General features: G+C 43.3%; 1 protein-coding gene and 1 long non-coding RNA gene across 2 annotated transcripts in view; one reads left to right on the top strand and one right to left on the bottom strand.

Moving 5' to 3' along the window:
• Positions 1-1,514, top strand: part of LOC137153437 (uncharacterized) — a 63,712-nt gene extending 62,198 nt beyond the window's left edge. The window contains exon 3 of the long non-coding RNA XR_010919803.1: positions 837-1,514. This is a non-coding gene — a long non-coding RNA (uncharacterized lncRNA). The remainder of the gene's footprint in view (positions 1-836) is intronic.
• KLF7 (KLF transcription factor 7) overlaps positions 1-12,127 on the bottom strand; it is a 63,445-nt gene that overhangs the window by 22,700 nt on the left and 28,618 nt on the right. Inside the window, exon 3 of the mRNA XM_067548766.1 lies at positions 1,854-2,451. Within this exon, the coding sequence (XP_067404867.1) occupies positions 1,854-2,451 (598 nt within the window). The remainder of the gene's footprint in view (positions 1-1,853; positions 2,452-12,127) is intronic.

Below are 12,127 nucleotides of genomic sequence, written 5' to 3'. Positions count from 1 at the left end.
AACACTTCTCATCACATATAAACTATAAAACATTTGAAATACAGATGTGCTAAGGCAATGATGTTAAGATCTTGGTAGGCTACAGGTTTGGAGTTCAGGTTTGCTGTTGAACCAAGCCTAGGGTTTGGAGTTCAAAAGCATCAAAAACATGGTGGGCTGTTCTTGCAAGATTTTGACTCCAAACAGTGGAAATTTCACAAGATCAGTAGCTTTTGCAAGGCTCCTCCCATCTTTAATAATAAAAGTTTCATTAGGTCAGCTTTTCTTGTGAAATATGTCACATTCTCTGCCAACTTGTGTGACATCTGAAGTGACATCCAGAAGATACCTCACTTCTAGTTTTATAGCAGAAGCTACAGTGGCTTCAGATCTGAAGAGATCAGGGTTTCGGATTTGAAACATACATGCTCCACGTTCACAGTTCCAGTGGGGGCATTCTCTTCACTTTAAAAGATTTGACCAAAATGTGTATTCTGACAGCGGTGACAGTGCCTCACTTACTGCAAAGTATCCTCAAAATGGAGCCTAATGCCAGAGGTGGTCAAACATTTCTCCTCCTGCTCCAGTGCAGACTGACAGACCTACTCCATCATTGGCTCCCAGAACACTGGGTCACAAGTGAAGTCACTTTTGGCAAGATGGCTTCCACCATTTGGAAGCATTTAGAATGCCCATATTAAAGATAAAACACAATTGCATTTTTACATTATGATTTATGTTTTATGCCATGTAACTTCTTAAATGCTGCTGGGAGCAAGATGGATACAGCTCTCTTAACCACCTACAAATTTGTTTGATTTACTGCACTGGTCCAACGTGTTATTTTCACCTTGCAGGATCATCCTAGCGTCGAGGAAACTACTTGTATGATAAGATCATGAATTAAATGTGTAGTTACCATAAGGGACCACACATTTTACAGTAAAATTGAAGAAACTGATTACAGCAATCCCTCTGGAAATGAGAATAATCACATGACAAGATAGTGCTAATGGGAATGTATCATCTCCAATCACAGATGAAGCTGAGAACAAAGCAGTGGCACTCGTCAATTTCACAGTTATTACTGTCAATGAACACTCCACCCAAAAAGCTACTGGGACTTAACAAATGACAGGGGATTGGGGATTTTGAATCACCAACTCTAAGCCAATTTGGAATGCTGCAAGTAGTTTACAGAGTGAAGCTCACACACAAGATTATTAAATATTACCCAAAACAACAAGCTAATCTCCCACTATACACCATAATTACCTGTCCCTCACACCCCACGCAGAGCTGAGAAAGATTCACCAGTACATTCTAGCTGCTTTGCATCACTGGAGTGGCCAAACGGAGCCAGAAATTATTAGTGTAACCAGTCTGTTTTCTTTTTAACACACGCACACACTCTCTCTGTGTATGTGTGTATATAATATTTCAGATTTAGAATAAAATCTTTTGATTTTTTTAAAAAGTTACATACAATATTTTCTATTTCAACCAATTAAGACTTGACTGAAATTAAAATTTTAAAAGCCATCTGTGGGAACGGGGCATCCAAGTCCCGTATTTCAGTAACAACCATTTGAATGGGAACTGGGCATTCCATTCCCTTAGGCACCCTACATTGATTCTGCTCCAAACCCCGGTAAGCAGATTTCTGTGACATATGAGACAACACCGTGAATTCCCTCTTCCCTTCTGACACAGATGATGGCCTGCAACATTTTTCCACCTAGGCCCTCGTTTCATAGCTAGAGGCTTTGACTTTTGGGAAGAGAGCGAGACTTTTTAAAAAGAGAAATAATAGGAGACTGTTGTGGCTAGGTGGCAGGAGAACATGGAGAGAGAGAGGCATTCTACACCAGTACCTGTGTGAGTCCTCTGGTGAGCCTTTAAATGGGAGCTCTTTGTATAAACCTTCCGGCACCCATTAAACTGGCAGCGATGAACTCTCTTCTTGTTTTCCGGGGATGCCTCGGCCCCTTGCTCGCTGTCATTCTGCCCGCTCTTTATTGTGCCTACTGCCGCGACGCCCAACTTGACTGAGCCAAGCGACGCCTTCTTGGCCACCAGTTTCAAAGTCACTGTGCCATCCACTGCTGAGAGAGTTTGTGGGGTTTTTACCAGATGGCGGCTGAGCTCAGGAGAGGAAGGGGGCGTTAATGAGGTCACTGCGTTGAGTTGGGCCTGGTTGACTGCGGCGTAACCCTCTATGGAAGAGCTGGGGGGTTGCAAGCTGAGGCACGTCTCAGACAGCAGCTTGTCCCGTGAGAGGATAAGGTCCATGTTGGTGCTTTTGTCACATGTACTCGTCTCCACTGGCAACAGGATGGGCTCCAGCCGTTGGATGCTGTTCTCTGTGCATGGAGCAGAAGAGGTGTTAAGGAAACAGTCCAAATCCTCGCCAAAGTTCTCGGAGATCTTCCGTGGCTCTGTCTGAAGATAACGTTCCAACTCCAGGCAGGTCTGCAGCAGGGGTACGGGGAAGGAGGGAGGGAGGGAAAGAAACCATCATTAGAAACCTTTCTCCGCATTAACCTCCAGCTGAGGTAGAGGGCTAGTCATGGTAATTTCTCTGTGTCCAGAACAGTTCAGAGATAGCCTTTCTACGCACCAAAGCAATCATGCAAAAATAAATTAGATGAACCTACACCTGTGGATCAGGCCAGCTCTGGAACTACGTTGTGATAATCCATGAACTAAATTGCAGTACCACAGGAAAAATGTTCTTTTTGATTGCCTCACGTGCACTCTGCCCACTCATCTGCCTCCACATGGAACTATTCTAACATCCCAAACCTCTGTGAAGCTTCAGATAGCCATCTTTTATTTTTTAAAGTAACATTTCCAGAGATTTGTTTGTCCTTTCTCCATGAACATATGGGATTTCACCCCCAAAATTACCCCAGTCCAAAGCACTGCTCAGCTAGGTCCCACTCTGTTCCTAAAAGTGGCACCATTTTGAAGTCCACTATCTTGAAGCTCTGCAGGGCTAGAAGCAGGAGTCTAGAACAGGGAGATTCCCAGTGGGACCCAGTTGTTATCGAACCGTGTCTGTAGGTCATTTTTAGGGGTTTTTCTGGCATTATGTACAGAGAAGCTCTCTGAAAGCAAGGCACATGGCTCACACTTACACAAACATCTACGTTACTTACAAAAGACTTGGTGGCAGTGGAGTTAAGGTGGCTGCCACAGAAAAATTGCCAGCACCTCTCTGTAACAAACCATTAGCACGGACGCAATGCTGTGGTGTAAAGGCTTCCTCAGCTGGAGGTTGGGATGACCACATGACTTACAAGTGGCCAAATTAAGGCCAATAAAACCTTTCAGTGCATCACACCATCAGGGATTCTCCATAACCCACTTCATTTTTACAGAAAATAGTTAGAAATTGTGTAGGAAGTTTTACGGAGTTTCATCAGTGCTTCTGAAAATCTTGGCCCCTACTCTGTATTTTGTAGTGGCTGTGTACAGTAGGACAGAGGAAGGCTTGTACCTAATGCTTTCCCTGTAGCCCCATTAGGGTTTCTGGCACAAGGTAGCACTTCCATTTTTTAAAATTGTGGGTTTCTAGCTATATTATTATTATTTGTATTATCGTAGTATCTAGGCGTCATGAACCAGGCCCCCGTGGTGCGAGGCGCTGGCCCAAACAGCTTAGAGTCTAATGTTTGAAAATAACATCTTGCAAAGGGAAACTAATGCAGTTCTGTCTTTACAGATCTGTCTATACTGGGCAAGTTCATAACAAAATATTCCAGTTGGTTTTGGCACCAACAGGACCCTGGCACAATGAGGCTCTTGCAGCCGGACAGCTTTCTAATCAGCATCATCCCCATTTAGCTGAACCTGCCTTGAAGAAAGTCTAACTAAAAATGCAGATAAAAATGAGGCCCAGAGCCTTGCCCGCTGTCAGGCCCCCATCGGTTCAGCTGAAACACTGGTAGCCCCGATGGGAACTGGTTTGTAACTATGCCTAGTGTAGACACAGTCACTGAATCGGCAAATAGATAGAAATGCCAAGCCAGATACTCAGCTGACCTCAATCAGCGTAACTCCACTGCCCTCAATGGATGTGTACCGGTCTGCATGAGCCAAGGAGCAATTCTTGTGACTGTTCAAATAGCAATGTTGTATATTGTTTCATTGCTGACTGCAAAGAGGCCTAAGTAATTGTACGTGGACCTTGAATAAAGCACGCTATATCCCCCAGCCAACTCCTGGACCTTGAGCAAACATCTGTTCCCGTAGGATTGCTCCAGAAAGAGCATATGGCCTTTCCACAGGGGCAACTGTACTTCTATTGACTTTGGTTGGCACCAGGTCTGATGGTAAAGGGGATGGGTCAAAAGAAGAGGATATTCATAAAGTAGCTCTTTCAGACCTTGTCTATAGGAATTAGCATCAATTTGAGTAACTATTGCAGTTGTGCCAATACAAATCATGGCTTTCCTTGTCTACACTGGTACAGTTATCTTGAATGCTGAAACTGGGGCTAATTCCCTGTGTAGACACGAGATATTTCTACCTGTCTATTTATCTACTGACATGGCCTGCATTACATTAGTACGTGAGCACCTCACAATCTTTAATGTATTTATATTCACAACTATCCTCTTTGTTAGGGAAGTGTTATCCCTATTTAACACATGGACAACTGAGACCCCAAATGACTTGCCCAAGAGGGTCTGTGGTGCAACAGGAGACTGAGCCCAAGTCTCCTGAGTTCCAGGCTACTGCCCTTACCTCAAGCACCTGTCTGTGAAGATACTTTAACGGTAGCTCCTGGCATCCACCAGGGCTCTCTGTTTAGTATTGCCACTGGAGGTGCTACATTCCACAAGGAAATGAAGCAACCGCAATCAACAGATGTTCCCTTTATTTTTCAGGTGGCATTTCAAGTACAGTGGCCGGGAAGAGCTGAAACCAGGTCATCAGGTTTCCCTCTGCATTGGTAATTTGCAAACTCAAAGAATAATGTTTTTAAAGCTAATTGGGTACAAGACAAATGCTAAGAACCTGAGATTTCTGTCAGCTCTGCCTAGTGTGTTTCTGCAGCTGACAGTCCTGCATTGTTTGTATTCCCCTCAACCTCCTCCCTCCCCAGGTTCTTTGGAAGGGTTCCCATTTCCTGCTGAACAATGCAAATCAGCCCCTGGAACATCCGCCCACTTCATCCTTTGAGGTTTCCCTGCTTGCTGTGCTGAAGAGGAAACTTGAAACTCCTGGAGTTGGCATTAAACACGTGGGCAAGTTGTAACAGCGTCACATGTTGCTGTTGCCTAACATTCCTGGCTACATGTGATTATAGGAGAAGCTTTTTGCTGTGGCCTTCCCCCTTTTAAATGAATGCTGAGGATTTCTTTTGAAGGAGAGGCCCAGTCTTTCAGCATTCACTTACTGTTCCTTCACTAACAAATCATACAAGCAGCAGCAGAAATGTCCATTCTAGTGAGAGAGCGTTGCTGAATAACTGTTTCCTGAACCAGTTACAGGTCCAATGAATATTGCTGTTGTGGGCCCCAGTAACAATTTTATAAGCCTGTCACTCACAGTCCTACTCTACCACTTCTCTCAGCAAACCAAAATCAGAGGCAGCAAGAATCTGACGTAGAATCCACAGCGCTGGACCACAAAAGCCACAGTCCCTGGGCTATTCGTGCATTCGCTAGATAATAGTAAGGCAGGCCACCCTTCAGAAAAGAAGAGGCCCGTTTTCTATTTAAGCCGGGATCCTGGAACTGTGTCTCCAGCTTGGGAATCCAAATCTCTCCAAATACATCCTAACAGGTAGTGGGGGCAGATTTTCTAAAAGCACATATGGGAGTCAGGCACTCAGCTCCCATTGACTCTGAATGAGGTGGGTGCCTCTGAAAATTTCCCCCTTTAGAAAAAAGGAACAAGTTTGTCAGCTCCCCCTGGGCTTGTTTCATTTTGCTCTTCTCTTCCGGTTACCCACTGTCCCTTGGGAAAGAAACAGAGATTCGGGGTTAATAAATAAGAAGCTCCTGAGAGAAACAGAGCATATTCCTAGGTTACAGCAAAGAGACACCAACAGAGATACAAGGCCATTAAATCCAATGACAGTCACATGAAATTTCAGTAGCTCTTACATTAGCAAGGCTGCATCTTCTCTCTTCATTTCCCATAGAGGGACTAGGGAGGCACTGTCCCTTTAAGACCAAACTACCCCCACGATAACAATAGTGGTCCTGACAGTTTTTCAGCTTCACCATTAATTTTCCATAAAGAGCAGTTTCTCCATGAGCCCTTTTCAGGCAAGGCCTGATGCTTCGGAAACCTGTAATTATTCTTGGCTCCCCACCCCCCGCTGTCTTTGCACCTGTGTCAGTTCAAGACACCAGCTGGCCATGTCTTGCCTTCTGCCTCTGAAATCCAAAACCAGCTGATCAAGCCCATCTCCCCACAGAGCGAAAGGAAACAACCAAAAGAAAGAGAAACAATACAGTGGGGGTGGGTGGGAGGGGAACCAAATCCCAGCCCTCATCCCTTCACCCTGGCAATAGGAAAAAAAATGAGCTAAAAAAGGCCTCCATCTAGTCAGCATGAGAGACAAAGCTGTTAACAAAAGGGAAGGGGCTTGACTAGGAGTTAACTCAAGCACCCTCTTTCCCGTACCCCCAACCACAGTCCCACCTGCTGCTACCTTTGCTAAGAGCTGGCACTTTGGTGCAGGAACAAGTTTCTTTACCCCACATGCCCTTTTCAGCTCGTGCTGAATACCTTACCTGACTTTCCTCTTCACCCAGAGTATTGTTAAATAACAAACCACTTTCCTTTACCTCCCCTCACAACGTACCATTATTGTTCTTAATTGCTAGGCTCACTAAGTCCAGCCTCTGCCTTCAGCCCTGACCTGGAGAAACACAGTGGGATTGTCAAAGGGGCAGAAGGCAGTCAGGTGCCCAGCTCTGATCTGATTGACCGCCTTTTGAGGTAAGAAGGCACCTCCGTCTCCCTGCCCACTGAGTCCTTGGCTGCCCTCTCGCTGAGAGGCAAGTGTATGCATTACTGTCATTTGTGGTGGTGGCTGGTGTGACGTTGAGAATTAGGCTGACTACCGGGCTCATGTTCAGAAGAGGGCAGCTTTCATTCCCTATCAAACTGGGCTGATTTTGAACCTCGGTTGGCTAGGATATGGGTGAAGTATCCTTTCTCTGATGGCCAATCCCTTAGGACATCCAGACTGTCTAAATGGCAAGAATATGCTTGTATGGGACAGAGGGGAATTCAGGTCCTGAATGAATGACTCTGTCCATAATCAAGGTCAGTGGAGAGGTTTGTCTACTGTGCTTTAGGTTTCTGCAGTGCAAGAAGTCTACTGGGCCTCAGTAGCCAACATCATCAAGCATCCATATGATTTACAGCAATAAAGACTCTGAAAACTCCCACTAGAAGAGAGGAAGCGGGTATGCGTTAAGAACATACAGGAGACTAGCAGTTGCCATCAGAGTGATTTTTCAGGCTAGGAATGAAAAGAGACCCAAGACTTCAATCTACCTGCCCCAATGAATAAAGGGTCATTTTATTTGCACCTTGCTTCACGATTCAGCCAGCTAAAAGTAAGGATGATTCACGACTGACAAATAGGATGTGACTATACTAGACTCCATATTCACGCAAGGAGCTAGCTAACAGAAGACGGCAGTCTTGCGTATGGCCACTTCCTAAAATACCTCAGCCCGATTTCTCCATTGAAATACAATTGCAAGAGAGGTGCTTTCTGAACACCACATGCTAGGAACCCTCAATGAGCTGGAACCCTGCCTGCCCAGCCACAGATGCCTACCCGTGCCCACCAGCTTCTTAAATTACAGTATATCCTAAAATAATACATGACCTCTATAGCACCCAACTGAATGCAGGGTTGCATACTTGGTATTCAAGATCAACATGTAGGGCCAGATCCTTAGATGACGTAAACCAGAGTAGCTCCATGTACTTCATTATATCATTTTACTCCAGCTGAGGATATGGTCTGTATTTTGTAATTCCACCTAAAAAGGCTGTATTAGCACTGATTCAATATCAGTCCAGAAACATGCACTGTCTAGTCTATGTACTGCCTTCCTTCTGGCTCTCATTCAATACGGAGTGATTATTATTTATTGAATAGCATCAGTATACTCTGCCCTGTACAGCACAAAGACAGAAAAGTCAAGGTTCTTGTCTCTCTGAGTTGGAACCTACATGAGACATTATGGGGGGCCATTTTCAAGAATGCACCACACTGGCCTAACTCTGCTCTTGGGACGTTAAAGGGGGTTTTACCCCTGACATCAATGGGGGCAGACTAAGGTTGACATGTAACACTTTCAAATCCCACTCTATTGCCCTAGTTGAACTCCATGGGCTTGTCTACATGGGCAATTATTCTGGAAGAGAGATTCTTGATAGATATCCACACATGGAGTCATTAATCCAGAATAAGAGCAACCACACCTGGAAATAAATTAGGGATAGTTAGTTCACTTTAAATTTACACCCTATCTTATTCCAGATTAACTTCCATGTGTAGATGCGATCTCAGTGACAGCATATACATAGGCGTGCGCACAGGATGTGCCTAATGCAGGTGTGTCAAACTTACGCGTGTCACACATTCGTGTAGAGCTGCCACCGAAAGAGCAAGGGGCACGCAATTTCTCGGCGGACCAACTGCCGCTGAAAAAGAAAGAGCTGGGAGATTCTAAACACGCTGCCATCTGCCGCTGAAATGCCATTCGTCGCTACATTTCGTGCTGGAGACTAGGACGTGGTGAGAATTCTGCTGGTGGATAATTCAAATTGGCCAACCGGTGGAATTGAGTTTGACAAAAAAAACAAAAAATAAAATTCCCTGGGTGCACACCTTAATGAAATGTGCTGCACACATCTATGAGCATATAGCTTAGATAATGTCGATGAAAGCAATGGAGTTGCTTCATGTTTACAGCCGGGTGAATTTGGCCCATATGTCTGAGCCCTCAAAAAAAGAGAGTTCAGTTCAGATGCACCTAGTTTCTCTGTGGAATCTTCATACATAAAATTTTCTGTGTTGTTTTGAATGCGGGAGCATCAGGGGAGAAGGGGTGGATTAATGTCAGAACTGGGTTAACAAAAGCCCAAATATCTAAAAGGAATTTAGAACAGAAACTCAAGAAGGGATCTACTCACCCTATTCAGCAGAGTCCCCTGTTTTATTGATACTATGATATTTTATTACATCTTGCTTTTGAATTTTTCTAGCAGATCATGGGCAGTTCTCTCAACTGGAATGTGCTAGTTACTTTTAAGTGCCATTTTACTGCAGATATAATGGGACATCAAGCACTGAACCTGGAAGTTATCCAAAACCTAATTAAGAAGTTTGGTACTTGGACTGGGCTGTGACAGAGAATGAAAATACTGAACATGCTCTGTACTCAGGTCACAGGCTCAGTTTACACTATTTACAAGGATTTTTCTTGCGGGGTGTTTATTAGAGCACATCGGGGTAGTACCTGCTCTAGTTAAAGTCAATTTCAAACACCCCTTCTAACTGCTGTTTTCCAACTCCATGTAATAAAGGCCTCGTCTATACCATAAACTACTGCACCAGTCTCATGCTTGCAAAGAAAGCCTTTAGAATGTGAAAATAGAGACATCTGCCTGAATTTGCAGCCAGCCTGAAACAATAATTCTGGGACATGTAAATTGCCCCAGTCTGATCACAACAGAGTAAAGTGCCCACATTCATTAGTTCACTGCTAATCAGACTGACACTAGCATCAAGCTTATGTAGCTCTCTTATTTTTGGCAGATATTGGAATAGGGTACAGTGGGGCAGCCAGTGGGTGAAGTGGGGGATGAAGAATTCTAACCAAAGCCCCATCCCCAAAATACAAAGCCTCCTCTGCCCTTGTCCAAAAGAGAGAGTTAAAAAGATGCATCTCCCCCTTCTTCCCAAAAGCTTTAACCATCTCCTAAATAACCTAAGCCAACACCAGCTCTCATGACTTCCTGGATTCCAAAAATCTTCATGTCCCTCACCCAGCTGCCAAAACCTCCAGCTTCTCTTCTTGGCAGCTCCTACGGTGCAGTTACTAATTGTCAATGCAAAAATTTGCATCCACTGAAAGTTTAACATTTGAGAGGACATAAAATAAATTGAATTTAATATCAAAATAAGCTACCCAGAGTTCATGACACTGATTAGATTAGACTGGGCTAGAAGGCAACAAAGCGCTGGGGGAGGCAATGCTGCGTAATTCTCGGATCATTGCTGCATAGTTTAGCTCTAGTGTGCCAACAGGACACTGAGCTTATTGCTCACAATAAAATACAGGGAAAATTTTAAGCACAAAAGGTATCGTCTCTGCCCCAAAGGTGAACTTTCAAGGAAATGTATTTAGCAAAAGTAATTCAGGCACTGTGTAATTCAACCACAAAAACACATTTCTTACTGATCTATTCCCATCACAATTAAAGTGATATACTTTCCCCAGATATTCCTGACAGAATTTTGGGCATCTATGAGAACGTAAAAGAAGCTGAAGTCAGAAACTTCAAACTTGGCTTGTTTTGTAGATCTCCTTGAAACTTAATGCAATCAAGCTAAATTTTAATAAAACCAGTTCTGCAGATTTATTTAGTGCATCAGAGTCGCCATTTTACACATGCACTGTATAATTTTTCTATCTTTTTGGGGACATAATTTCAGGATGTAAACAAAGATGTCCCGGATTCCAAGCATCTTAATCAACTTAAAGACAAGACACTCTGCTGTCCTAAATTAACAAAGCTCCACTTATTTCAACCAAACTACACCAATTTATACCAGGGGAGAATCTGGCCCAATGAGTCCTCAATCCAGGATGTTCCAACTGTTTCAATTAGCACCCAATCAGAACCTAGATCCTAACAAATGCAGACCATCCCAAATCAAGTCATATTAAAACCTGATCATTGTTAACACATAATCTAACAAACATTGTTCCAAATGGCTAAGCCAATTTTGCTCATTAAAATATATACATTTGGCCTGTCACCAAGCATAGATATTAGTGCCCCAGTTATAAGAAACCAAAAGGAGCTTTGGTTACGGATGGCTGGATTCCAAAGGCACTTAGATAAATAGCTTTGGATTAAAGAAATGGACAGACTCTAAATTGAATAGCTGAGGGTATTTTTGTTGATTCTTTTTAAAGAAACCAAGAAAATTCCATGCAAGAATTCCAGCCACAAACAAACAAACAAACAAAAAACCAGTAACATTAGCATAACAAACATTCAAAAGCAAAGAACTTCTGAAAGTTACACCCAAGCATTCAACCTTAACTTTGTCCTAATGCATAAGCCATGAACACCATCACATAGCAGCATAAAAATACCATGTAGTACAAACCGCAGTTTCTTATACACTCTGACATACCAGCACTACTATGCTATAGAGATTGTAGGTAGCCAGATGAGGATAATTTAAAGGATGGGAAATACAGGGTTAAACTTTTTCAGAATATTTCTGAAGAGTCCTTCTATTTGTGTAACAAACCAAGCTGGTTTGGAATCAGCAGAAGATATGGATTGAAGCTGCAAAGTTGGGCCTAGCTGTAAACTTTCCCCCACGTTTGTTAATTTTTTTTTATTTCAGTGTTGGTTCCTGTTTGGATCCATCTCTAGGTCAGAGACTTATTAAAAGTAAGAAGAGACAGTTAGCTTCTAACAATTGCACAATCCAGTTCCTACTGTAGTCAGTGGATCAGGTTGCGAGAGCACCCAGGAGCACAGTAAAATGTCATAGAAAATGGATTTGCAAATAAATAAAAATGGTGCTGATGGCTGAGAACTTTAGAAAGTAGAGCAATATTCCTGGAACTGATCCTGGAATAGGAAATCCCCCCATGAAGTGTGGCAGTGAAGCAAGAATCCATGCTAGTGGATAGCTCTAGACTGGATCATAGGCTAATAATGTACTATTTAGAGTTGGTTAATTAACATCCACAAGTAGCTTAAATTTCTTCCCCACCAACTGCTCTAGTTTTAAGGTGTGTCAACAAGGAGCAGCATTAAGCTGAAATTCCTACCCCAAAGGTCTGATTCCTCCACCTTAACTCTGCATTTTTTGCAGGGGCTATTCTATCCAACACTTTATACGATGCCT

The sequence above is a fragment of the Emydura macquarii genome, unplaced genomic scaffold, assembly GCF_026122565.2.
Source record: "Emydura macquarii macquarii isolate MOO-44397 ecotype Brisbane River unplaced genomic scaffold, CSIRO-AGI_Emac_v2 contig_1253, whole genome shotgun sequence".
Taxonomy (NCBI): domain Eukaryota; kingdom Metazoa; phylum Chordata; order Testudines; family Chelidae; genus Emydura; species Emydura macquarii.
This window is presented reverse-complemented; position numbering and strand designations above follow the sequence as displayed.